Here is a 26,152-nt window from a genome sequence, read left to right as displayed (position 1 = left end):
CACTTTTGATCAATTTAAAATGTCATTGCTGAATAAAAGTATTAAAAAAGGTTTTGAACCCAAACTTTTGAATGGCAGATCTAAAAATGAGGGGGAAAAAAGCATTGAGTTTCTTTTTTTGTGCTAATGAAACAATTTTCTGTGGCATCTCTGTGTTTAGGATCTGAGCAGCAGTGACCTCATCAGACAGCGTCTCTTCCTGGTGTGTCAGATCATTCGTGTGGGCTGCATGGAGCTGAAGGAGGGAAAGAAGCACACAGGAGGACTGAGAAGGCCGTTTGGAGTAGCAGGTTCTGGACTTAGAAATAGATTCTTTATTGTTAGTACAGTTAGTATAACTGTAGACGGTCTAGAGGTTTTACTAGATCACATTTCATATGTGTTATTTGTTTACAAACGCCAACCAACCTTGAAGGTAAAGTAATTTTTACGCCACTAGCTTAGTGTTGCAAAATTGCACAGAGTATTTTTCAGGCAGATTTTCCAAACACTGACCCTCACCGACTCGCCCTCAGGCTGCCCAAGTTGTAAATGAGTTTGTTTCCTCATCTGAACAGATTCTGATAACTATAGCATTACATCACTCACCAATGGATAATCTGCAGTGAATGGGTGCCGTCAGAATGAGAGTCCGAACAGCTGATAAAAACGTCACAATAATCCACAAGTAATCTACACCACTTCAGTCCATCAGTTAATGTCTTGTGAAGTAAAAAACTACATGTTTCATTACAGGGTTTTAACTTCAAACCATTGCTTCTGGCCATAATCCATAATAACGCTTTCTCCAGTGGAAAAAGTCCATCCCCTGTTGTCCTCTCACATCAAAATCCACCCATGTATTTGTTTAGGAGTGTTTTGGATTTTGTTTGTAATCGGTGCTTGATCTGTGCACATTTCTCTTCTCTTTTTTAACTGGAGAAAGCAACATTAGGGACTCATATTTTAGCCAGAATCAACATTTAAAAATGAAATAAAAAAGGTCTTGATGGATTTGTTCTCTACAAACATGCAGCTTTTCATTTCACAAGACTAATTGATGGACAGGAGTGGTGTGGATACTTATTTGGACTCTCATTCTGACGGCACCCATTCACTGCAGAGGATCCATTGGTGAGCGAATGATGTAATGCTAAACTTCTCCAAATCTGTTCCCGATGAACAAACAAACTTGGAAGGCCTGAGGGTAAATTTTTAATTTAAAAGTTCTTCCACCTCAAAATAACAATTCAGACAGCTTTACAGCTCAAATAACACGCATTTTGTTCTACTGACGAATGCATCTAAGTGCTTTAAGAACAACAACACCACAAATATTTCAGCTTTTAAGCGGTTCAGCTGTCTTGGCTCTTGGGCTTCAATTCTAAGTGCATTACTACAAATGCATTTTTGGTCCGTTTTCACGACCTTGAGGGATGAGTCAACTTTGTTTTGTGTGGTGTTAGATCTTAACCCTACAGATGACATGTGTGTGAACAATAGTTTAATTGCATCAAGAGAGTCACACCACACTACTTCTCTGGTATTTTGATAACAGCACTTTTACTCTTGTTCTTTCAGCACTACCTCGCATTGTCAAATAACTGAGCAGAAGACGTTATTTATCCATATTGCCAATTTTCTGTCGAAGAGAATGACATTTTCCGAGTCAAGCGCACACATGTGTTGCACATATCACTTTTTCTTCTGTTTGTCCTGTTATTATATATCAGTTAAAAATAGTTTTCAGCCCTGCCAGTAGCTGAAAGGCCCAACGTTACTATTGTTGTCTTTCCTTGTTGGGTGAGCTCCAAAACGTCATATGAAATAGTTACATTGTCAGTAGATGTTTGTATCAAACCTACAGGCCACCTGCATTTGCTGAAAATAGTGTTGCTTTTTTGTTTCAAAAGGATGTTGTGTCAAATGGTTTGACCCTTTTTTGCTGCTGAGTCACTTTACGCAATAACGTCAGGTTGAATGCCTGCATTGTATTTTTCAAGATGAAAAAAGACGTTTTTTACCATAAGTTTTAAAGACACATTGCATTATGTTCAGCCTGTGGCTTTCTTAAACCTGAGCGTAGACAACAACTGATTTACCTTGTTGTCCATTTTTCATGGTTGAAGGTATGCAGTTAAAGAGCTAAAAGACATTGCACAAGGAAACCAATGAAAATTTGCTGAAAATGTACTCAAGAGGTAGATTAGTTTGTTTCTTGATCAGAATAGATTTGGAGAAATGTAGCATTACATCACTTGCTCACCAATGGATCCTCTGTAGTGAATGGGTGCCGTCAGTATTTTAACTTTAAACCTATATTCTGTAATCCATAATAATGCTTCCTCCAGTGAAAAACGCTATCCCCTGTCCTCTTACATCAAACTGTACAGATAGTGCTTGATCTGCATATTTCTCTCCAGATTCAGATTAGATGACTTTTTCACTGAAGAAAGTAATATTATGGATGGAGGATTCATATTTTAGTTAATTCTCTTAATGATGGATTTGTTTTTTCAAACATGTAGCTTTTTGCTTCACAGGTCATTAATTGATGGAGTGGTGTGGGTGTGGGTTTCTTGTACAATTGAGGTCAAAAGTTTACATCCCCCTATCAGAATCATTAAAAATGTTCATTCATTTACCAAGATAAGAGGGATCATACAAAATGCATGTTTTTTTTTTTTTTTTTATTTAGTGCTGACCTGAATAAGATATTTTACATAAAAGATGTCTACATATAGTCCACAAGAAAAAGTAATAGTTGAATTTATAAAAATTACCCAGTTCAAAAGTTTACATCCCCTTGATTCGTAAAAGGGTCATCGGATGCTTATTTTCAAGTTGATATGATTCTTTAAGGGTCTTAATGAAAAGTCTATAACATGCTTTGGTTAAAATTTCTCAATGGTAGTGTAAATAACACCGTTTTTACCATGCCAAAATCAACTCTGCAAAAATCATCCTGTTTTGGTCAAGGTTGCTTTAAATGTTAATGAGCTCTGCTCACCCCACTCCTCTCTTTTCTTTGTGGAGTGACGAGCCTGTTTACTTCAGCTGCATTTAGCTGCGTTTAGCTGCTAAACTTGCTAACTAGAATGTTATTAGGAAAGGCGATCGCAAAGATTCATACAAAAAACTTTAGCTGTAAGTGAAGCTGGATCACGAATGATTCGCATGAACATAGACGCATATGTAGGTCGGTAGGCGCATTCCCTTCACAAACAAATGTAATCCACTGCATCTTTAGCGGCTCAGATGTCGGGAGTAAATGACGACCACTATGTTCATTATTACATCCACAACACAACACCTCAATCGGAGATATTCTTGTCTAACTTACATCCCTGCTCTGGCATCGAAACAATGGAGGTCAGACTGTTACAGCTGATCTGAGGCAAGACGCTCATGTCAATCAACTATCGTGGGAGCGGCCTCTGTCAGTGTGACATCCGAGAATGGCTCGATTTTAAAAAAAAAAAAAAAAAAGGGGATATTATTTTTACAGTTTAATTAAAAACTACTACATGGATTTTTATCATTTTAGGGTAGATGTGTACAGACACTGCCAACACGCATTAATGTTCAAACAGCATGTAAAAGTGAACTTTGCAATGCATTACGAGTCGGCGGGTTAAACTATTAGAATTTGAAGATCAGGGTAAATTTAACTTATTTTATCTTCTGGAAAAGATGTAACTATCTTCTGTAACCTCTGAAGGGCAGTACTAAATGAAAAAATTGATATTTAGGCAAAATAAAAAAATAAAAAGTACACATCTACAATCTGTTCAAAAGTTTTCACCCCCGGCTCTTAATGCATCATGTTTCTATCTGAAGCATCAGTGAGTGTTTGAACTTTCTGTAATAGTTGCATATGAGTCCCTCAGTGTGAAAAGATGGATCTCAAATCATACAGTCATTGTTGGAAAGGGTTCAAATACACAAATATGCTGGAAAACCAAATAATTTTTGGGACCTGAAGGATTTTTCTGAAGAACAGTGAGCAGTTTAACTGTTCAGGACAAACAAGGAACTCATGAACAACTATCACTAAACAAAAAACTTTCAAGTAACAACACAGTAATAAGAATCAAGGGGATGTAAACTTTTGAATGGGGTCATTTTTATAAATTCATCTATTATTTTCTTTTGCGGACTATATGTAAACGTCTTTTATATGAAATCTTATTCAGGTCAGTCCTAAATAAGCAATGCATTTTGTGTGATCCCTCTTATTTTGGTGAAATAATTAACATTTGAATGATTCTGAAAGGGGGATGTAAACTTTTGACCTCATCTGTAGATTATTGTGATGTTTTTATCAGCTTTTTGGACTCATTCTGATGGCACCCATTCACTGCAGAGGATCCACTGGTGAGCAAGTGGTGTAATGCTAAAATTCTCAGAGTCTGTTCTGATGAACAAACAAACGTATCTACATCCTGATGGTGTTTACATTTTAAGCAGATTTTCATTTTATTAGTGAATTATTTTATTAATTTCGAACAAAAGCAGTTATTGGTAGCAAGCGTTTTCACAGAAAAGATGCTGTTTTCCTAGATTTAACAATGATGTTGAGTCTTTTCATTTGGTATACCAGCTTCTAAATCAAAAGCTGACATTGAGGTTCCTATAGACTCAAAATGAATCTCTTATCAACAATGAAACACATTCTAGGAATTATGAGAGGACAGAATGAGCGATTTGTGCCACATGTCTTACCTTCAAATACATCTGAGAACAAATACTTAAAAAATGTGAGATATTTGCTCTCCCTCTAAGGGAATGTGAACAATATTGAATGTAGTAATTAAATGTAATGTATCTGTAGTTTGGATCGGCACTAGCCTTATGTTTCTTTGTGTCTGCAGTTATGGATATCACAGATATTGCTCATGGGAAAATTGATGATGATGATAAGCAGTATTTCATCCCGTTTCAACAGTGAGTATGTCCTTTATGAGATTACAACATCCTTCATTTGCATGATTGTGGTTTCTCTTTTCATTTTTTTTTTTTGTTCTTTTCATGCATTATTGTTTATTTTGGGCAGAGTCCATCATACACTGTTACCCCTAGGCAATATTTAGCTTTTTTTTTGTTCAATTTCGTCCTCCTCCTCTTGGACTCTTTTTTCCTAGGATTGCCATGGAAACGTACATCCGTCAGAGACAGCTAATCATGTCTCCTCTCATCCCGTCTCGTGTCATCGGCGAGAACGAGCCACTCGCTGCCGTCTTCAACAAGGTCATCGCAACGCGAGAGGTCAACCACAAAGGACAGGGTAAATCCAGATCAATAGGGCAAAAAATTAATCTTTGCTCTTGTGTTTGGGGAGAAACGTGACCTTAAGAAAGATTCATGGTTGTTGTATGAAAGTTTGGAAAGTTTGAGAATGAAAACAGGATCACTTGATATAGTCAAACTGATTTGCATAGCAACCGAATGAGATGTGAAGATTCATGTCCTCCAGGATGTTTCAGCTGTGAATTTAAATATCATCCAATTTTTAAAATTCTGTCTTTTTTCAAAATGCCCTTTTCATACTGTATAAAATTGGTAAGATTACTATAGCTGTCACTAATGATTAATACCAACCCGACCAATTTATTAGTGTATGAAATTAGACTTTTTTCGGTCACATTTTGGGTAAACTTGGAATTTTATTAATTTATTTAATATTAATTTTATTAAAAAAAAAAAAAAAAAGTCCTAGAAAAGGTCATTGCTAAATCAGCCATGGAAATGCATTTTTTTTTCTTTTTTTTGCATAAAAATGGTTACAGTTGATTTTAAACTAAAATGCATTTTTTAAATAAGTATTTAAAAGTCCAATCATGTGTTAATTGTAAACGTGTAAAAGACAATAATATATTTCTATTTTAAAGTATTTTAGAAATATTTTGTAAAGCTATCCTGCATAGCAATTTCAGCATATGTGTACCTCTTTTTTTTTTTTTTTTTTTTTTTTTTTTTTCCTGATTATGCTTTTTCTCTCCTTTAACACATTTACAATAAGGTGTCATTTGTTAACATTAGTTAATGTATTAGCTAACATGAATGAACAGTGAACAATATATTTATTACACTATTAATTATTCTTTGCTGATGCTAGTTGATAAAAATACAGTTGTTCATTGTTTGTTCATGTTAGTTTGCAGTGCATTAACTTGTGTTAAACACAATGTGTGATTTTAATAATGCATTAATAAATGCTGAAATTAATATAAACTAGAAATGAACAATACTTCTACAGCATTTATAAATCTGAGTTAATGTTCTTTAATTTAGTTAACTAATGATAACTAATAAGCCTTATTGTAAAGTGAGTAATGTATTGCTTATCCACTATTTATAATAGTGAGAATGGTGCAATATTCAGACAGAATAATCTGGGACATTGTTTTGCATTTACTGTAAATTCACACATTTAGGTAATGTGTTTTATATTGAGTTCGTAACTGAGTTGAAACTTAAAGAAGTAGTTCACTTCCAGAGCAACAGTTTGCAGATAATGTACTCACCCCCTTGTCATCCATGATGTTCATGTCTGTCTTTCTTCAGTCGTAAAGAAATTATGTTTTTTGAGGAAAAGATTTAAGCATTTTTCTCCATATAATGGACTGATATGGTGCCATGATTTTGAACTTCCAAAATGCAGTTTAAATGCAGCTTCAAATGATCCCAAATGCGGTTGTAAACGATCCCAGCCGAGGAAGAAGAGTCTTATCCAGCGAAACGATCAATTATTTTCATCAAAAAAAATATAATTTAAATACTTTTTAATCTCAAACGCTCGTCTTGTCTTTTTCGACATACCCTAACTGTCATGAGCCAGAATACACAAGAACGATTTCTTTACGACTGAAGACAGAAAGACATGAACATCGTGGATAACAAGGGTGTGAGTACATTATCTGTAAATTGTTGTTCTGGTAGTGGAGTTCTCCATTTAATGCATTTTTTTTTTTTTTTCACTTTTTAATTTATTTTGTATTATTTTATATTTTAGTCATTGATTCTGTTTTATATTAAGTTGCAATGTTTTATATTGAGTTGAAATTCTTTTTAAAATATATTTTTATTTTATTTTATTTTTTAATTTACATTTTTTAAAATTTATTTAAAATTATTTTTTATTTTATATTTTAGTCATTGATTCTGTTTTATATTAAGTTGCAATGTTTTATATTGAGTTGAAACTTTTTAAAATGTGTATATATATATATATATATATATATATATATATATATATATATATATATATATATATATATATATATATATATTATTTTATTTTATTATTTTTAATTGATTTTAAATGATTTTTTATTTTAGATTTTAGTCAGTGATTCTGAAATGATTTAGTTTGTTTTAAGCAATTCGGCTCCCTCAGGGCTGGAGTTTGTCTGACGAGACCCGTCTGACCCTGTAGCGGCATGTTTTCTGCTTTCAGGTTTGTTTGTGACCCTAAAGCTGCTCCCTGGAGATGTGTTTCAGGTTCAAAAAGATTACCCTCATTTTGTGGATCGCACAACAGCTATAGTCAGAAAAATGGGCTTTCCTGAAATTATCCTGCCAGGTTGGTCTGCACATCTTTCAGATGGTAACATCTCCGCCTTAATAGCAGTGCTATTAAAGTTTTTTTTTGACCCACAAGGCCCTCTTTAGTAAATCCGCTTGCAGTTGTCTCTTCATCCTGTTCCTCTAATGACCATAACTAGTCAGTCTTTTTGTACAGTTGAAGAACAAACACACAGTTAATGCAACCATCATGTCTCTACAGGTTATGTGAGGAATGATATATATGTTACGCTGCTTCAAGGAGAATTCGATCGCGGCAAGAAGAAGACCCCTAAAAATGTAGAAGTTATAATGAGCGTGTTGGATGAAGAAGGAAATCCCATGGAGGTACAAAAACCCCGGAACATTAAATATTAACTAACATTAATATCCAGGCGCAATTAGGCGATTCCCACACCATCGCTTAATAAAGTGTACTTTCTTGTGGATCCGTTAAGTGAATCCTGATTTAATATAAATGTCACATAGCAAAAGCTTTAATTACATATCTTTGCGTCAGTAATTTGCAAGTGTACAAAAACCCACGGCTCAACTTTTTTAGGAAATACCACCAAGGTCATTTTAATATGAATTAACAACTAAAAAAAACCTTCTCTCATTCCATTGTCCTCAGTTCTTCTCGTTTATGTTGACTAACAGTTTTCACGTTTGCTATTTAGCATGCTGCGCTCATCCACCCCCTTTATCTCTGTGTTTTGACAGCAGAACTGTTGCTGGCATAAAAACAGCTCGCAGATCTTTCTCCTTTATGAAACGGCTGCCGTCTTTAAATGTCCAAACACACGACACAGAAAGCTTTTTGCAGCGCTGTTCTTGCCAAACGCTATTTTGAGATATAATGCACATTTAAGTGTGCCCTGTTTACACGGGAAAGTACAAGAAACTGAAATGCTTTTCCTAAAAAGATCTCTTGTCTTTCAGTCTTGTTGTTGTTTTATGTACTGCACATTATGCAACACACATTCCTTCAACTCAAGCTGTGTACTGCCAACTTATGGTCTTGTTAACTTTGAACTTTTACTGCTGCAAACCACTTACTGTACGAGGAAAGAAAAACTATTTTCTTGCAGTAGATGTTTTTTTTTTCACGTTCTCATTCTCTCTTCAGAAAGCCGTATTTCCTGGAGCTGGTTATGAAGGGATCACTGAATACAAGTCTGTCATCTACTATCAAGTAAAGCAGCCCTGCTGGAATGAGACGGTTAAGGTACAAACACTGAACAAAAATAAAAGCAAAGACATCTGGGTTTAGGTTTTTGATGTTTTGAAGCCAAAGTCCCTTTCATACGACTCTCACCAGACTTCTCTAATGCAAAGCGTCATTATACAGTGCAGATCTGTATTATGATGCAGATTTATCATATAGCGTGCAGGTCAAGCGCTGTAACCTGTTCAAGTTCAGCAATTTGACCTTTTGGAAGCACAGCCAAATAATAAACAAATGCAAAAGCGACTAATTCCACAGCCATGCATCCTAAAACAATTCTGTGGATTTGCCAAAAATATGATACATTTTTAGGTGTAATATTACATTATTACCTAATTTGATGATGGTGTTTAAAAAAAAAAAAAAAAAAAAAAAAAAAACATTAGTAAAAATTTTCCATCATGTACAGCTAAGCAAGAAAAAAAAAAAAAAAAAAAAAATATATATATATATATATATATACACACACACATTTTATAAATGCATTCAACTTTAATGCTTTTAACAAAATCAAAAGCAGTTTCTGTGTATATTTAACTGCAAAAGAGTGAAAATAATATGTTAACATACTCCATTTAATGTCAAAGAAATTCTTTCCCTTTTTCCATAAAATTTGTAGTTTTCTATCTGTTTAGATGTCGTAAAACACCCACAGATGTTTGCATTTTTTGTTTGCAGACTCATGTTTGCTTTTTTGTTTTCTGTCTCTAGCCATAATTCTAACTTTGAAGTCAGGATTAGGCATAAAATAATGACATACATTTGAAAATCAGATGAGAATTGAACAAATAGTTGTAATTGGCTCAAATCAATTAGATTTTTAATGTGTTTTTAAAGACGTCTTTTATGCTCATCAAGGCTGCGTTTATTTGATTAAAATACAGAAAAAAAAAACAGTAATATTGTGAAATATTACTGCAACTTAAAAGAGTTTTTTCTTTTTTAATATACTTTTAAATAGAATATATTCCTGTGATGCAAAGCTGACTTTTTAGCATCATTACGCCAGTCTTCAGTGTCACATCATCCTTCAGAAATCATTCTAACATGTTGATTTATTATTACAATTATTAATGTTGGAAACAGCTGTGCTGCTTAATAGTTTTTGGAACATGTGATACGTTTTTTTCAGGATTATTTTATGAATAAAACGTTAAAAAGAACAGCATTATTTAAAATAGAAATCTTTTCCAACAATGTACACTGACATTCAAATAATTTTTTTCTTTCTTTGAAAGAGATTAGTACTTTTATTCAGCAAGGATGTGTTACATTGATAAAAAGTGATAGTAAAGACGAGTATTGTTAGTAAAAATTTCAATTTTGATCAAATGCTGTTCCTTTAAACTTTTTATTTTTCAAAGAATCCTGAAAAAAGTATCACAGGTTCACAGAAAAAAAAACAAAAAAACGAAACCCAACATTGATAATAAATCATCATATTAGAGTGATTTCTGAAGGATCATGTGACAGAAGACTGGAGTAATGATGCTGAAATTTCAGCTTTGCATAACAGAAATAAATTGTTTTAAAGTATATTAAAATAGAAAAACGTTATTTTAAATTGCAGTAATATTAAATGGAACTTTGATGAGCATAAGAGGCTTCTTTAAAAAATAAAATAAAATCTGAAAATTAGACACAATTACAGGCTCTATTGGGGCATTTTATAATATCTGGCAGCCTTTCTTAAAGGGGTCCTATTATACTCTTTTACAAAGTCTTGATTTTGTTTTGGGGGTGTACTAGAACATGCTTTCATGCTTGGTGGTTCGAAAAACGCATTATTTTTAACATAATTTACATGATTACAATACATTTCTCCCAGCCTGGCATGTAAGGCTCGATTAGTTCCAAGTTTAATGAAGGCCCGCCTTCCAAAAAACAAAACGTGTTGTGATTGGTTAGCTGTGCCACTGCGTTGCGATTGGCGAGCAGCTTAGGCGGGGTTTCAGTACTGTGTTTAAAGTGATTAAAGTGATTCTTACATTTTAAATATGGATATTTTTCTTACAAAACCGCATCGATCATTGAGATTTGTAACTCTGTAGATCTTTTTTTTATGCCTAAAGATACACACCACACACTGACTAAAGTTCAAAAGGTGAAAAAGCATAATAGCACCCCTTTAACTTTTGTTTAGAAAATGGAAGCAGACAATATGGTAATGTAAAAGAAAGAAGGAGGAAATAAAGGAAGAAAAGGGGAACTTGTATTATATGTTTATTTTATACTTTTTTTTTTTCTTTACAGACGTTTGATTATGTATACTGTCTATATGTCTGGTATTTGAGGTGATGAGAGCTAGTTATTTGTGTGTGTGTGTGTGTGTGTGTGTGTGTTTTCTGTATAATGTGAAAACAAATAAAAAAAAAACATTAAAAAATTTTACTGATCCCAAACTTTTGAACTTGTAGTGTATTTTATCGGCTAGTAATTGGTTTACAAATGGTTGTCGAAAGCAAATATTCTACAAAATGCGTCATATTTTGTGAGAACTTGTGACACATAAGAGCAAGACAACCACTATTTTTGGAATTGGCACCCTAAAAAATAAATATATCCTTTAAATGTATCCTTTAAAAAATATAAAATTATTAAGATAAGTACTGGATTTTATTCAGCAAGCAAGATGCAGGGCAGCGTAATTTGTGCAACTAAAGTTGATTGACAATTTGAAATGCATGTTGTTAGAAAAAGTATGTACTCTTTAAGCTTTTTGTCATGTATTAAAGTAGTTGCCAGGATAGTGTCTTAATTCAAGCAAGAACAATATGTTCCGTCTTTCATTTGATTGCACTATTTTTACTCCGTACACCTGCCACTTTCATGCTGCCTGGCAAGAAAAATATCTTTCTGACAATGCTTTTCATGTCTGGGTCGATGTGACTCCTGACAGTTGTGTTAAGAGATGTGTTTAAGCCTTTTTGACGTGAGTCGTGTTAAAAAAGAACTTGAAGCTACACCGGTGTTCGTATTCACTTGTTCTCTTCTGTCCGTCAGGTGGCCATTCCCATTGAGGATGTATGTCGATGTCATCTGAGGCTCACCTTCAGACACAGATCTTCTCAAGATTGTGAGTCTCATACCTTATGACACTGAAGTACAGTAACTAGAACTGTGTATAGAATCTAAGGACTGTGATATTTGCTGTCTTTTGGGTTTCATTAATGCATTACTGCAGGGGTTCTCAACCTTTTCATGCAGGTCACTTTTGTAGAGTGCGTTGAACTTTTTAATGCACAAGAAAACCTGCATATTTTGTATGTAGGTCCAACATAGGGCAAACAATTATGCTTGAAAAAGTATTTTACAAATAAAGAATATATAAGCTGGAGTTCATACAGATCTCACTTGACCACATTAGTATTTTTGCTGACCCCACGCTGAGAACCTCTGCGCTATTGTGTATTCAGGCTTGTTTTTAATATGAATTTCTTTGTGCTTGTATTTCTGTAGCCAGAGATAAGTCAGAGAAGCCTTTTGGCATGGCGTTTGTTCGCCTTATGAAGTCGGATGGCACCACACTTCCAGATGGAAAACATGAACTCATTGTCTACAAGGTGGGCATCTTTAAGGAACGTTCTTGGTTCCGTGCAAATTGAGCTCAATTGACAGAATCTGTGGCATAGTATTGATTGTCAAAAATGTGTCATTTCTATGGTTGAAATATGAATCACTGCTACAGCATGCTTTAGTGAATGGTATTTTTAAAACATTTTTATCAGTTTTATGCAATTTACAGGAAAAATTTGTCTGCTTACTACATTTAAGCAGGCAACTCTGAAATTACAAAACAAGATCGTTAGAGATCATTATTTTACAAAACTCAAAATATATGCAAATACTTTGTTTTCGAACACTAATTACTGAGAACATCTAAAAAGAATGTTAAGCATTTTAAGAAAATCAATTTTTTTTTATTTTAATATAAATTGTGGTCGCACCACATGACAATTTTTTTTTAAGGCTATGGCATCAAGATGAAAAAACATTAAAATCACTTAATTTTACTTTTCAGAATGAATCTATGCTTAATGTTTGAACAATAACAACAAATGTCATTGTTTTTTGTATTTTAAAATTGGCCTGTCGAAAATCCTTATACGTCAGTGACCCATATATATTTAGTTTTTTGAAGAAAAAAAAAAATCAGGTGAAGCTATAGCCACAAAATGTAACAATTATGCAAGTTATCATGAATTTAGTGTGAAATAATTGCCTAATAACCTTTTCTGTGCAACATTATATCCAGTTTTGCATATTTCCAGTTTTACATCCAGTTTTACATATTTGATATCATGAAAAAATAATAATTAAAATGTTAAAGTGGCAAGAACAACTTTATAGCTCTTTAAGTTTTCTACAGGAAAATTGTGTACAATTATCAGCTTCACATTTTTGCTAATTGTTTTACATAAAACAATAAAAAAAAAAATATATATATATATATATATATATATATATATATATATATATATATATATATATATATATATATATATATATATATATATATATATATATATATATATGTATAATTTATTTATTTATTTCTTTTTTGTGGTTATCAGCATCATTTTTGTTTATTGAGCTTAACTTGCATAGATTTTAATTGAAACTTCTGTTATTTGCTCATTTATGATGTTTCAGATTTGCTATAAATGAAGCATTTTCTGTAAACTTACTGTTGTAAAAATGAATAAATTGTTGTTGGAAGAATAGTACTTTAAAGTACTTTTCAAAAGTTTGGGGTCGGTGTGATATTTTAAATATTTTTAAAGTTTCTTATACTTATTTGAAATATTTGAAAATTGTGAAACATTATTGCAATTTAAAATAACGGTTTTGTATTTGAATATATTTTAAAATGTAATTTATTCCTGTAATGCAAAGCTGAATTTTCAGCATCATTACTCCAGTCTTCAGTGTCACATGATCCTTCAGAAATCATTCTGATATGCTGGTTTGCTGCTTCAGAAACATTTATTATTATTATAAATGTTGAAAACAGTTGCTTAATATTTTTGCTAATATTTTTGTGTTAATATTTTTGCTAAGTACAGTAGCAACATTTATTTGAAATATAAATCATTTGTAACATTATAAATGTCTTCCTTAGTCATTTTTTCATTAATTTAATGCATTCTTGCTGAGTAAAATAATTTTAAAAATTAAAAAACGTTCTTTGCTGACAGCTTTTTGGTTGCTAAAACTCATCTTGACTATAACCTTTAGATCTCTTCAAACATTTCTGGACTTCCCTTTAGACTTGCAGTATCTGTTCTTGTTTCATTTGAGGTGGCCTTACTCTTCCACAGGACAGCAATGTATTAAACATGCAGTGCCACTTTAAATTCCTCTTCTGTTCCTACAGGTGGATGTGAAGAAAGCTGACGACGCCAAGACGTATTTGACTCTGCCTGGTTCATATGCTGAAGTGGAAGAGAAAGAGAGACAGACAGGGAAGTCCTTCCATCATGGCGGCATTATTCCCATCACCAAAGACAGCTTCCAGATCTCCACCCTCACCTGCTCTACAAAGCTTACACAAAACGGTAGGAGTCATGTCCAATAACAGTATTTTTCACCCAAAAATGACAATTTCTGTTATTTGTCCTCATGTCTTTGCAAACGCGGCATGTACCGACGTCTCCGCATATTGAACTTAGAATGGTAGATATAGTTTTTATACGCATTACCTTCAGATTTCAGTCTTTTCCTCATGTGGTGCTGTCGCACGGCTTCTGAAAATGTCTTTTTGAGTTTGAAGCAACAAGAGAGATGAAAGTAGATAATTACAAATGGTTTTTTTTGGCCTAAACTATCACTGTACAAGTCATATGTACCGTATGAGACAGCAAAGTTTGTGCAGAAGTTGGCCTTCTGTAACTTTTTTAATTTCCTCTGACTCAGTTGACCTTCTGGGGCTTCTCAACTGGAGATCAAACACTGAGAGACTTGAAGAAATTCTTCAGAAACTGATGGAAGTGGAAGGAGGGGAGATTATTAAAGTAAGGGTCTGAGAAAACACAACACTTGGCCTTCTATAAAATGCTGCTTTATGATCTAAAGTTTTTGTTGTATGTTCCTCTAGTTCCTGCAGGACACGCTGGACGCTCTCTTTAATATCATGATGGAGACCTCTGAGCAAGAAACCTACGATACACTAGTTTTCAATGCCTTGGCAAGTATTGATTATTTAACTCGCTCTACTGGAGTTTCTCCAGTAATGGAAAACCTGGATATATCAGGGAACCTATTAGAATGAATTTCATGTAAGCTTTTATTTAACTTTCTTGCAATGATTTTGTCCCAACAAGCTACTTGATTTTAAGTATTAAGTAAGTAAGAGCAACAGTGAAAGTGTTGCTTACTTAGAAAAAGCTTCCCACACCATGACTTTTCATCAGTGAATAATGTTTTTTTTATTTATTGCTTTTATTTATTGCTATAATTTATTGCTATTTATATAGGCTTTCTAATATTTTATTTTTATTAACACCCTTTTTTTTATAGAGAGATTCTTCTTTTTGTTTTTTTTTATTATTATTTATTTTATATTATATAAAAATGTATTTATAGAAAAAAATAAAAATTAATTTCTAATTATAAAAAAATGCATAATGATTATAAAAATATAGATTTGCTAATATTTTATCATTTTTCATTACTTTTTTTTTAGAGATTTTTTTAAATTATTGTTATTATTTTAGGACTGTTAATATGAATATGATTATTCATATTACTACTAATACTAGCATAAATATTAATATTTTATTTTGTTACTTTTGGAGATTTTATCATTGTCATTAATAACTATTTCATTAGTGAATAGTGATTGTTTTTGTTTTTTTTGGTTAATTTCTATTGCTAACTAGAAAAAATGCATACTGATTATAAAAATATAGATTTTCTAATATTTTATTATTTTTCATTACCTTTTATTATTATTATTATTATTATTATTATTATTATTATTATTATTATTATTATTATTATTATTATTATTATTATTATATAACTATTAATATGAATATGGTTATTTATATGAATACTAATACTAACATGAATATTAATATTTTATTTTGTTACTTTTTGAGATTTTATCATTGTCATTAATAATTATTTCATTTGTGAATAGAATTTTATTACTAACTAGAAAAAATGCATAATGATTATAAAATAGATTTTAATTTTAGAAATATAATTTTTTAGAGATTTTATTATTATTGTTACTGTTTTAGGTCTATTAATATGAATATGGTTATTTATATTAATACTGTTAATATTATCATGAACATTAAAAATTATGAATCTGAATAATTGTTAATTGCAATAATCACATTCATATCAAATAATGATGATGATCTCTAAAGAGTAAGATATACAAATATAAGTATACATTTTAATTATACTGTTAGTATAAACATTAATATCAAAAATCATATTCATATTAGTCATATTAGCTACTATTAATAATAATAAAATATAAAAAATAATAGAAATTAAAACTTTAATATTAATAATGCTATTAGTATTAGTATTAATATCAATAATCATGCTCATATTTATATTCACATCAGTTAATAATAGAAATAAAATTAATTAAAAAAAAATAAATTGATAATAAAAATAAAATTATAATAAAATCTGAAATCTTAAAAAGTAAAAAAAAATCTCTATTTCTATGTTCTGTATGTTTTATAAATTATTTATTTTTCGGTGCATTTTTTTAGTTAACTGTGAAATTTCATGCCTTGTGAACAATATTGTTTTCTTTTAAATCCTTATCCAGTAGTCACGAATGCAAAGGCATAGTGTGGGCATGTTATTCTGAGTGAGCAACACTTTTGCTGTTGCTTATGCTTGGGGTTTGGGATCTGAACGAGCATTAAACTTTGGTCTAACTTTTCTTATCGTGATACTCCAAATCACGTGGCTTTTTGGGACTAATTGATTGGATCTTCATTATCTGCATGAGTAACCTTAATGCCATAACGTGCCATATCGCCATCTGCATGTGGGATGTCTTCCCCCTCAAGAACATGCAGGTCAGATTATTCCTCCGTGTGATGCGTGCTTGATGTCTATGAAAACCGTTATTTATTTATGGTGATTTTCATTTATTTCAGCCACTTTTCAACCCCTGTCTTAGCAGCATTACATTTGGGATAAAGAGCGATGGGCCTAGTGATATCTGTGGCCCGTAGTGCTTTGTGGTTGTGCGTCATGTCGGAAAATGTAAAAATCAAGTTGGTTATAGTTACTTTTCTCTGTCCGCTCGATCTTGGTTGCAAATGATGGTTGCAAAGGCTGAGAGTTCAAATTGAAGAAATACAATTAAAATAGTTTTTCTTCTGATGAAATACTCATAATAGACACTTATTAGATTTCATATTGTTTTTAAACTTTATAAGTCATTATAAAGTTTTAAATTGGCTATAAGATGAAGAGCAAGACCTTGTATTTTTGCTTTATTTGTCCAGGTTTTTATCATCTCACTCATCGGTGACATAAAGTTTCAGCATTTCAACCCTGTTTTGGAGACGTACATTAGCAAACACTTCAGCGCTACTCTGGCATACCAGTAAGAGTTTCTGTCTTGTATGGATTTGTCTGTTCCTGGTGTCACAGTTCATGTGTTTTAATATAACTTGGTTATTTTTGTCCACATTTAATTCTCACCTTGCCATCTCACAGTAACACTCACTTGTTCTCTCACCTGTTCTCAATATACACCTGTCCAGTGGCACTCTTGGTTGTGACCTGTATTGAATTGCAAGCATGCCGTAATTGCCTCGGTTTGCCATGTCTGTTCGCAGGAAGTTGACCAAAGTGTTGAATTACTTTGTGGGCAATGCTGAGGACCCGGCTCATACGGAACGACTCTACGCCGCCTTGAAAGCCTTCAAGTATCTTTTTCGTTTCATTGTGCAGTCTCGGATTCTCTATTTGAGGTGGGTACCGATCCTTATTTGCTCTCAGATATAGCCTTCAAGAGAGCTTGATTGAACTTGTCCTTGATCTGACAATGCAAATGAAAAAGCAACTGCAACCAAAAAAAAAAAAGCACTTATATCTCTGCTCAAACACATGGGGCAGTTGGACTTCCATCTGAATCCCAGCAAAGGCAATTAAATCGAGAGCATTGGTTCAAAGACATTTTTGAATCCGTAAACCTTTCTAGAGAGCAGCCTGCTTTAATGTGATATTAGATCACATGCATCCATATGCAGCAAGTAGATAGATAGATATCTGGATGGATGGTTGGATAAATTAAGCAGCGGCTAGATGGAATGAAAGAAAGAGATGGTTGGAGGGATAGACAAACAGATGAATGGATGGATAGATAGATGGATGGATGACTGGATGAAAGATGGAACAAAAGAAAAAATAAATAGAGCAATGAATGAATGCAATGAAAGATGGATAGATAGAACGGTGATAAAAAATAGATAGATGTATAGATGGATGGATAGCACTATGGATATATGGACAGATAGAACTATAGAATGATGGATGTATGAATGATAGATGGATGGAGGGACAGACAGAAAGACAGAACAATGGATGAATGATAGACAGATAGAATGATGGATGGATGGATGGATGGATGGATGGATGGATAGGTAGATAGATATCTGGATGGATGGATGGATAGGTAGATAGATGGATATCTGGATGGATGGATAGATAGATAGATAAATAGATATCTGGATGGATGGATGGATGGATGGATAGATAGGTAGATAGATATCTGGATGGATGGATGGATGGATGGATAGATAGATAGATAGATAGATAGATAGATAGATAGATAGATAGATAGATAGATAGATAGATAGATAGATAGGATGAAAGATGGAACAATAGATGGATGGATAAATAGAACAATGGATGAATGCAATGAAGGATGGATAGATAGAACGGTGATAAAAAATAGATAGATGTATAGATGGATGGATAGCACTATGGATATATGGACAGATAGAACTATAGAATGATGGATGTGTGAATGATAGATGGATGGAGGGACAGACAGAAAGACAGAACAATGGATGAATGATAGACAGAATGATGAATGGATGAATGGATGGATAAATTAAACAATGGCTAGACAGAATGAAAGAAAGAGATGAATCGATGGATGGATAGACAGATAGATGATAAACAGAACAATAGATAGAGTGATGGTGAGAGCTAGAGTGATGTTAAATGATAGACAGATGTATAAATAGATGATGGACCCTATGAATTTAACTATGGATAGATGGACCGATAGAACAATGGATGGTTGGATGATAGATGGATGGAGGGATAGACAGGCAGAAAGACAGAACAATGAATGAATGACAGACAGACAGACAGACTGGATGGATGGATGATAAAGGCATAGACAGATATAACGATGTTAAAAATGATAGATGTATAGATGGATGTATAGCACTATGGATTGATGGACAGATGGATGATAGATGGATGGACGGATAGACAGAAGGACAGAACAATGGATGAATGACAGACAGACAGACTGGATGGATGGATGGATGGATGGATATGACAATGGCTGGATGGAATGAAAGAAGGATGATGGATGGATGGATGGATGACTGGATGAAAGATAGAACAATAGATGGATGGACAAATAGAACAATAGATGAATGGAATGAAAGATGAATAGATAGAATGATGATAAAAATGATAGATAGATGGATAGCATTATGGATAGAACGACGGATGGATGATGAATGATAGATTGGAGGGACAGACAGAAAGACAGAACAATGGATGAATGATAGACAGACACAGACAGAATGATGGATGGATAAATTAAACAATGGCTAGATGGAATGAAAGAAAGACAAAATGGATGGATGGATGGATGAATGGATGATAAGGGCATAGACAGATATAACGATGATAAAAATGATAGATGTATAGATGGATGTATAGCACTATGGATGGATGGATAGATAGATGATAGATGGATGGACAGATAAAGACAGAAAGACAACAATGGATGTATGACAGACAGACAGACAGGATGGATGGATGGATGGATAAATAAAGCAATAGACAGATTAATGATTGATAGGCAGGCAGACAGACAGACAGATGGATGGATGGATGGATGGATGGATAGAACTATAGAAAAATGGATGGATGGATGATAGAAAGACAGAACGATGGATGACAGACAGGATGGATGGATGGTGGGATAGACAGACAGATGGAAGATACAGTAAATAAAACAATGCACACAATCTTTGACACAATCTGTATTGTTAAATAAAGGTGACTTGAGTTCACTATTGGTGCTTTAAGGCAAACATCTCTATTATTATTGCTCATACTTAGGGTTATGGTGATGAATAAACGCCTAACTCATCCCACACTGTTATGAAATAATTTTTAACGCCCTGGCATCCACCTACAACACCCTACAATCATTGCACTGATGTTTCCACTCATATGTTACTTTTGTCCTTCTTGTTGTTTGTCAGGTTTTATGGGAAAAGTGAAGATGGAGGGCAGTTTCTCGACTCCATTCGGACTTTATTTCTTTCTATCAGCAATCTGATGGACAGACCTCTGGATGAAGGAGTTAAGATAAAGGCAGGTTTCTTTACATGGACACACAGTAGACATGTAGAAGAAATGTTTACAGATACTATTGGTGAATATAGAGATTTGTAAAAGAGTTACATTAATGTTTAAAGTAATTAATACTTGTATTCAGCAAAGATGCATTAAATTAGTCAAAAGTTACAGTAAATATATTTAGATAATTTAGATATTTCAAGCAAATCAGCATATTAGAATGAGCTTTGCATCACAGGAAATTTTTTTATTTTAAAATATATTGCAATAGAAACAGTTATTTTAAATTGTAAGAACTGTTTTCACTATATATGTAGTGAACTTTCTCTCTTTATTTGTCTGTTTTTCTCCCAGGGAGCAATCTTGAAATATCTTCCCACCATCATCAATGACTTGCAGACGGTCTTTGACGCTGTAGAGCTCAGGTAAAGTGAAAGATGCATTTCGCATTGCTGTGAAAACATAGCTTTTGCATCACCACCGATTTTTGGTTGGAAACAAATTTGCGGCATATGTTTAGCATAATAAGAAAAAAAATAATTCATCCAACTTTTTAGCACAAATCATGGTTACAGTAAAGCACTTATCATTACAAATTATTTGCACCAGTGTTCCTTATGGTTATAAAAACAGAAATGTTAAGCTTGTTTTTTTTTGTAACAACTTCTGTGAATAATTTAGTAAAAAAAAAACTTTATTTTTTGAGCTTTAGAATTGTATACTGCAGATGTCTTCCTGCCATCACCACTGACTTACAAAAGGTCTCTGGTGCTGTAGATCTTAGGTAAAGTGCTTGACATCTATAACAGGCCTGTAAACATCTACTATTTTTTGACCTGTATAGGGAGTGTAGTGTGTCTAAGATGTTCGCATTCAAGTTAAAAAATGTATGTCACTGCTTTCTGAACCATGTTATTAATTTATAGTTTCCACTTTGCTTTTTCTTGGAAAACCTTTCTTTCTTCCACAGTGTTCAGCTGGCTAAGTTCATTGAAAGCATCCCAGATTTTCAGATGGTGAGGCAGAAGCTAGGCTGTCTGGTGAAAATTGTTGAAAGCAACCTGTTCAAACAGCCAGGTAGGACTTGACAGTCGTTCGGGTCAACATATAATTTTTTCTCATCGACTCGCACTAAAAGCTGTGTGTCATCCACACCTCTCATATTCTTTCTTGTGCTTTTAGACTGCAGGGATGTTTTGTTGCCTCTGATCACAGATCAGTTGAGTGGGCAGCTGGACGATAACTCCAACAAACCTGATCTTGAGGCTTGTGTCCAGCTGCTGAGCACCGTACTGGACATGCTGGACTGCAAAGACGTGGTGAGTTTTAAACGGTTGAGGATGCCGAACAACTTCAGCCAGTTATGAGGAGCTTTATCTCAGCCTCAGACCATCTGATGAGCAAAACTGCAGGAACCAAACTAATTGGCTGGCTTTGTGCAATTTCCAGGAGTCAGGTGTACAGGCTTTATCAGTCCACTGGGAAACAGAGACGTGTTTACACGTTCCCAATAAATTATTCAGTCAGGGCTTAAAAATAAGGACTTTTTTTGTGTTGGCCCAGTCATTTTAACTTCCTCCGTGAACATTTTCACTGGCCCCATAACAAATGAGTGATGCATTTTTATTTTTTAGCAATGCATTTTTATATTTGCTAGAAATGTAATTTAGTTTTTGTAATATATTTAAAAAGCATATAATAGTACTGTTCAAATGTTTGGTTTCGGAAAGGTTTTTATAACATTTTATGCTCACAAAGAACAAAAATGGAAAAATATTACTATAAATAACTATTTTCTCTTTTAATATACTTTGAAATGTAATTTATTCCTGTGATGGCAAAGCTTTATAATATTAGATTAATAAATGTTTTTATTTATTTATTTATTATTAATGTTTTTTACTGTTTTGATCAGTTTAATGTATTAATATCTCTCAAAAATCTTACTGATCCCAAACCTTTAAGCAGAAGTATATACTTAATGTAATTTATATATAATGTAATATATATTTATATATTTGTTAGTCTATTATATTTAATAAGTGTTTTTAATTGATCTGTTTTCACATGTATGTTTTCTTTGCAAAAATAAAATTTGCAACAAGCTGGAAACTATAATACTAAAATATAAGTCCATGGAAGACTTTTTTTTGTAGCTAGAAACTGAAAAATGTAAAGTTATGCAAACCATTAATGATTGTTTTGTAGTTTTGGCATAACATTAATACTTTTCATTTTAAAAAAATACTGTGGTTGTCACATAAGTTCACATACACCTTGCAGAATCTGCAAAATGTTAATTATTTTACCAAAATAAGCGGGATCATACAAAATGCATGTTGTTGTTTTTTTAGTACTGACCTGAATAAGATATTTCACATAAATCCTTCAGGTCCCACAAATTATTTGGTTTTTCAGCATCTTTTCACACTGAGGACAACTGAGGGACTCATATGCAACTATTACAACTTCAGAAGGAAACACAATGCATTAAGAGCCTTCAAACTTTTTGAATCTGAAGATCAGGATAAATGTAACGTATTTTATCCTCTGCGAAACATGGAAGTATCTTCTGTAGCTTCTAAACGGCAGTGCAATATGAAAAAATATGATATTTAGGCAAAATAAGAAAAATTTACACATCTTCATTCTGTTCAAAAGTTTTCACCCCCTGCTCTTAATGCATCGTGTTTCCTTCTGGAGCATCAGTGAGTGTTTGAACTTTCTGTAATAGTTGTATATTAGTTCCTATATTAGTTATTAGTGTGAAAAGATGGATCTCAAAATCATACAGTAGGGTTCAAATACACAAAAATGCTGGAAAACCAAATAATTTGTGGGACATGATGGATTTTTTTTTTAGAGAACAGCAGGCAGTTTAACTATTCAGGACAAACAAGGGACTCATGAACAACTATCACTAAACAAAAAACACAGCTGTGAATCATTCAGGTAACAACACAGTATTAATTTTTGAAAAGGACAATTTTATAAATTCAGCTATTATTTTCTCTCTGTGGACTACATGTAAACCTTTTTTATGTGAAATATCTTATTCAAGTCAGTACTATTACAGTTTTTTGTATGATCCCTCTTATTTTGGTAAAATAATCAACATTTTGCATAGTTTTGACTTCAACTGTATTTGCATTTAAATTGTAAGAATATTTCACAGTATTTCTGTTCTTGCTCTGTTTTTGAGCAAATAAATGCTTCCTTGGTGAGCAAAAGAGACTTTCTGGTGAAATGTCTGGCTACAAGAGACTATAAATGATTTTTTGTATGAATACAGACAGGCTGATTTTTCAACCATGAGGCATTTCGCTGGCTTTTTGATATGACAGCGCATTCAAGATTGGTTGACATTTCGGTTGATATGTATTGAGACAGGCAGACATTTCAGGTCAAACTCTTGCGACTTGTGAGCATCTCTTTGCTGGAGCAGTTATGTTGCATTTCCAAAATAAGGTCATTTTAAGCCACAACCGCTGTTTGTTTATGAGACGAAGTCCTTTCTGGGTTCATCCACCATGCATTCAAGCATACTTCAATGCATCTCATTCACCTTTTTTATGCTTTTAGGGTCTCACATCCGGTCATGTGAAGTTAATTGTGGACCGCCTCTTGCGGAGGGTCAACCGTACGGTCATCAACCTGAGTTTGGACTCTCCCTTTATAGTAAGACACTGGCATGCCACAAAATGGAGCGTTGTGGAAAGATTTAGCAGAGCTAAATCAGCTTACCTTCCTGCCAAAACTGGTGTTATTTTGACCTCACAGCAGCGAAGCGCACACACACACACACACACACACCTGCTGAATCTCATAACAACAACAGTCTGGACCACTGAACTTGACTTGTTTATTTCTTTGCCCAGGCCCCTGGCTATGAGTTTTCTCAGAGGTGTGGGCAGCACATGTAAAGTTATTGATTATTTCTTCTCTTCCTTTGGACACAGGGCCACTACCTGGCATGCATGACCGCTATCCTGAAACAAATGGAGGACGCACATTACGCACAATACATCAGCACCTTCAAAACCAGACAGGACATTATCGTAAGTCTCCCGCTCTCTCCGCAGGCCCCATCCATCATCGCAGAGCCTTCCGTGCTCTGAGAGTTAAGTTATAAATAATCCACCTTTTGCACATCTGACTGATGCGACGCATGTGGCTCTGTTCCCTGTCGTCTGTCGAAGTGAGTCAGGGTTTAATAGCAGAACGAGATAAGCGCCGCTTCAAATTAGCATCTGTTTTTCCTGCTTAGTGGTATCTGTGCGTAACACAAATGTCATTTGCTGGTCTGCATCTAATCGGTGTTTTCCTCTGTGTGTGCAACACGCATGCTCTTAACAACAAGAATCCATGTTTTTTTGTTGTCTTCCAACTAGGACTTTCTGATGGAGACTTTCATCATGTTTAAAAACCTGATGGGCAACGTGTTTCCGCCTGACTGGATGATTATGAATCTCCACCAAATGAAAGTCTTTCTGCGGGCGATTGACCAGTACTCTGATGTTCTCAACAAATACTTCCTGGACTCCACTCACTTCCACTTGCAGGTCAGTTGAACGAGGACTGTAAAGAGGTTTGAAGTACACAATTACGCTTCAGGCAAGACTGAGATTATATTGCCGGAAATACAGTCATGCTTCTATATTGGCCAAGCCACCGTGCCTGAAAAAGCACTGCAAATATTAGAGTGAATCATCTTTCCCACTGGAAGATGTTTGGTGGCCAGTGTTGTTTGATGACTCTTATGAATTGTTCTTTTACTCTACCGTTCAAAAGTTTGGAGTCAGTAAAATAAATTAATCCTTTTATTCAGTATATGATGACATTAAGATGCATTAATGTGATAAGAAGTGACAGTAAAGGCATTTGTAATGTTTCTTTTTTTAAGTTTCCATTTATCTAGGAATCCTGAAAACAAATATATCACAGTTTCCACAATAATATTAATCTGTATTCGTTTCATTGATAATATAAAAGTATAAAATGCTTTTTAAGCAGCAAATCAGCATATTAGAATGATTTGTAAATGATTATGTGACACTGTTGCCTGGAGTAATGATGCTGAAAATTCAGCTTTGCATCACAGGAATAAATTGCACTTTAAAACATACTCCTATAGAAAACAGTTATTTGAAATGGTAATAATATTTCATAATTTTACTGTATTTTTAATCAAATCAAAACATTCTTTCAATGCTAAAAGTCTTCTTTCAAAAAGATTTCAAACTCTTACAGACCCCAAACATGCAATACATCCAGTGTAATTTGTGTAAAGACTCTTAAAAAATAACAACTACAAAAAAAGTGTAGTTAGTTACTGTATGGTTGTTTGTAGGTCCAAGGCTCTACGCTTACTTACTTTCAAAATTTAGGAGCACAGTCAAAATTTTAGGAGCACCTTCTAATCAGTAATCAAAAAATTGGATAAAAAAATTAGCCTTCCCATTACGAGGTGATATTTGTCTCATTAAAGTGAATTAAATGGGAATTTTGTTTTTACCTTTGTAATGGCATTTTTCTAACTTTATTAAGCGTAAGCCATCTTTTATGTTTTATGTTTTAAAAAATTATATTTTGATAAGCTTTTTAAAATGTCTAATTAAAACAACAGAATAAGAACAAGTAGAATAAGTTACCAGTCAAATGAAATCAATATTAACAAAATTAATTTGTACTACAGAGGTGGCACAGAAGAACACAAAAGTGTTTAATGAGGCTCAGAGGTGGCATGCGTGCAAATTCATAAATTCACCTTGAGAT

General features: G+C 33.5%; 1 protein-coding gene across 1 annotated transcript in view; it reads left to right on the top strand.

The window, feature by feature from the left end:
- Positions 1–26,152, top strand: part of dock5 (dedicator of cytokinesis 5) — an 87,377-nt gene that overhangs the window by 20,766 nt on the left and 40,459 nt on the right. Inside the window, exons 10-29 of the mRNA XM_051117137.1 lie at positions 161–290; positions 4,854–4,926; positions 5,124–5,266; positions 7,439–7,564; positions 7,769–7,893; positions 8,675–8,773; positions 11,777–11,849; positions 12,233–12,336; positions 14,151–14,331; positions 14,690–14,787; positions 14,871–14,960; positions 17,263–17,363; positions 17,599–17,733; positions 20,281–20,396; positions 20,736–20,802; positions 21,348–21,454; positions 21,560–21,696; positions 23,960–24,055; positions 24,337–24,435; positions 24,769–24,939. Of these exons, the coding sequence (XP_050973094.1) occupies positions 161–290; positions 4,854–4,926; positions 5,124–5,266; positions 7,439–7,564; positions 7,769–7,893; positions 8,675–8,773; positions 11,777–11,849; positions 12,233–12,336; positions 14,151–14,331; positions 14,690–14,787; positions 14,871–14,960; positions 17,263–17,363; positions 17,599–17,733; positions 20,281–20,396; positions 20,736–20,802; positions 21,348–21,454; positions 21,560–21,696; positions 23,960–24,055; positions 24,337–24,435; positions 24,769–24,939 (2,271 nt within the window). The remainder of the gene's footprint in view (positions 1–160; positions 291–4,853; positions 4,927–5,123; positions 5,267–7,438; positions 7,565–7,768; positions 7,894–8,674; positions 8,774–11,776; positions 11,850–12,232; positions 12,337–14,150; positions 14,332–14,689; positions 14,788–14,870; positions 14,961–17,262; positions 17,364–17,598; positions 17,734–20,280; positions 20,397–20,735; positions 20,803–21,347; positions 21,455–21,559; positions 21,697–23,959; positions 24,056–24,336; positions 24,436–24,768; positions 24,940–26,152) is intronic.

This window comes from Labeo rohita, chromosome 8, assembly GCF_022985175.1.
Source record: "Labeo rohita strain BAU-BD-2019 chromosome 8, IGBB_LRoh.1.0, whole genome shotgun sequence".
Classification (NCBI taxonomy): Eukaryota; Metazoa; Chordata; class Actinopteri; order Cypriniformes; family Cyprinidae; genus Labeo; species Labeo rohita.
The sequence above is the reverse complement of the archived record's forward strand: the minus strand, read 5'-3'. Positions and strand labels throughout refer to the sequence as shown.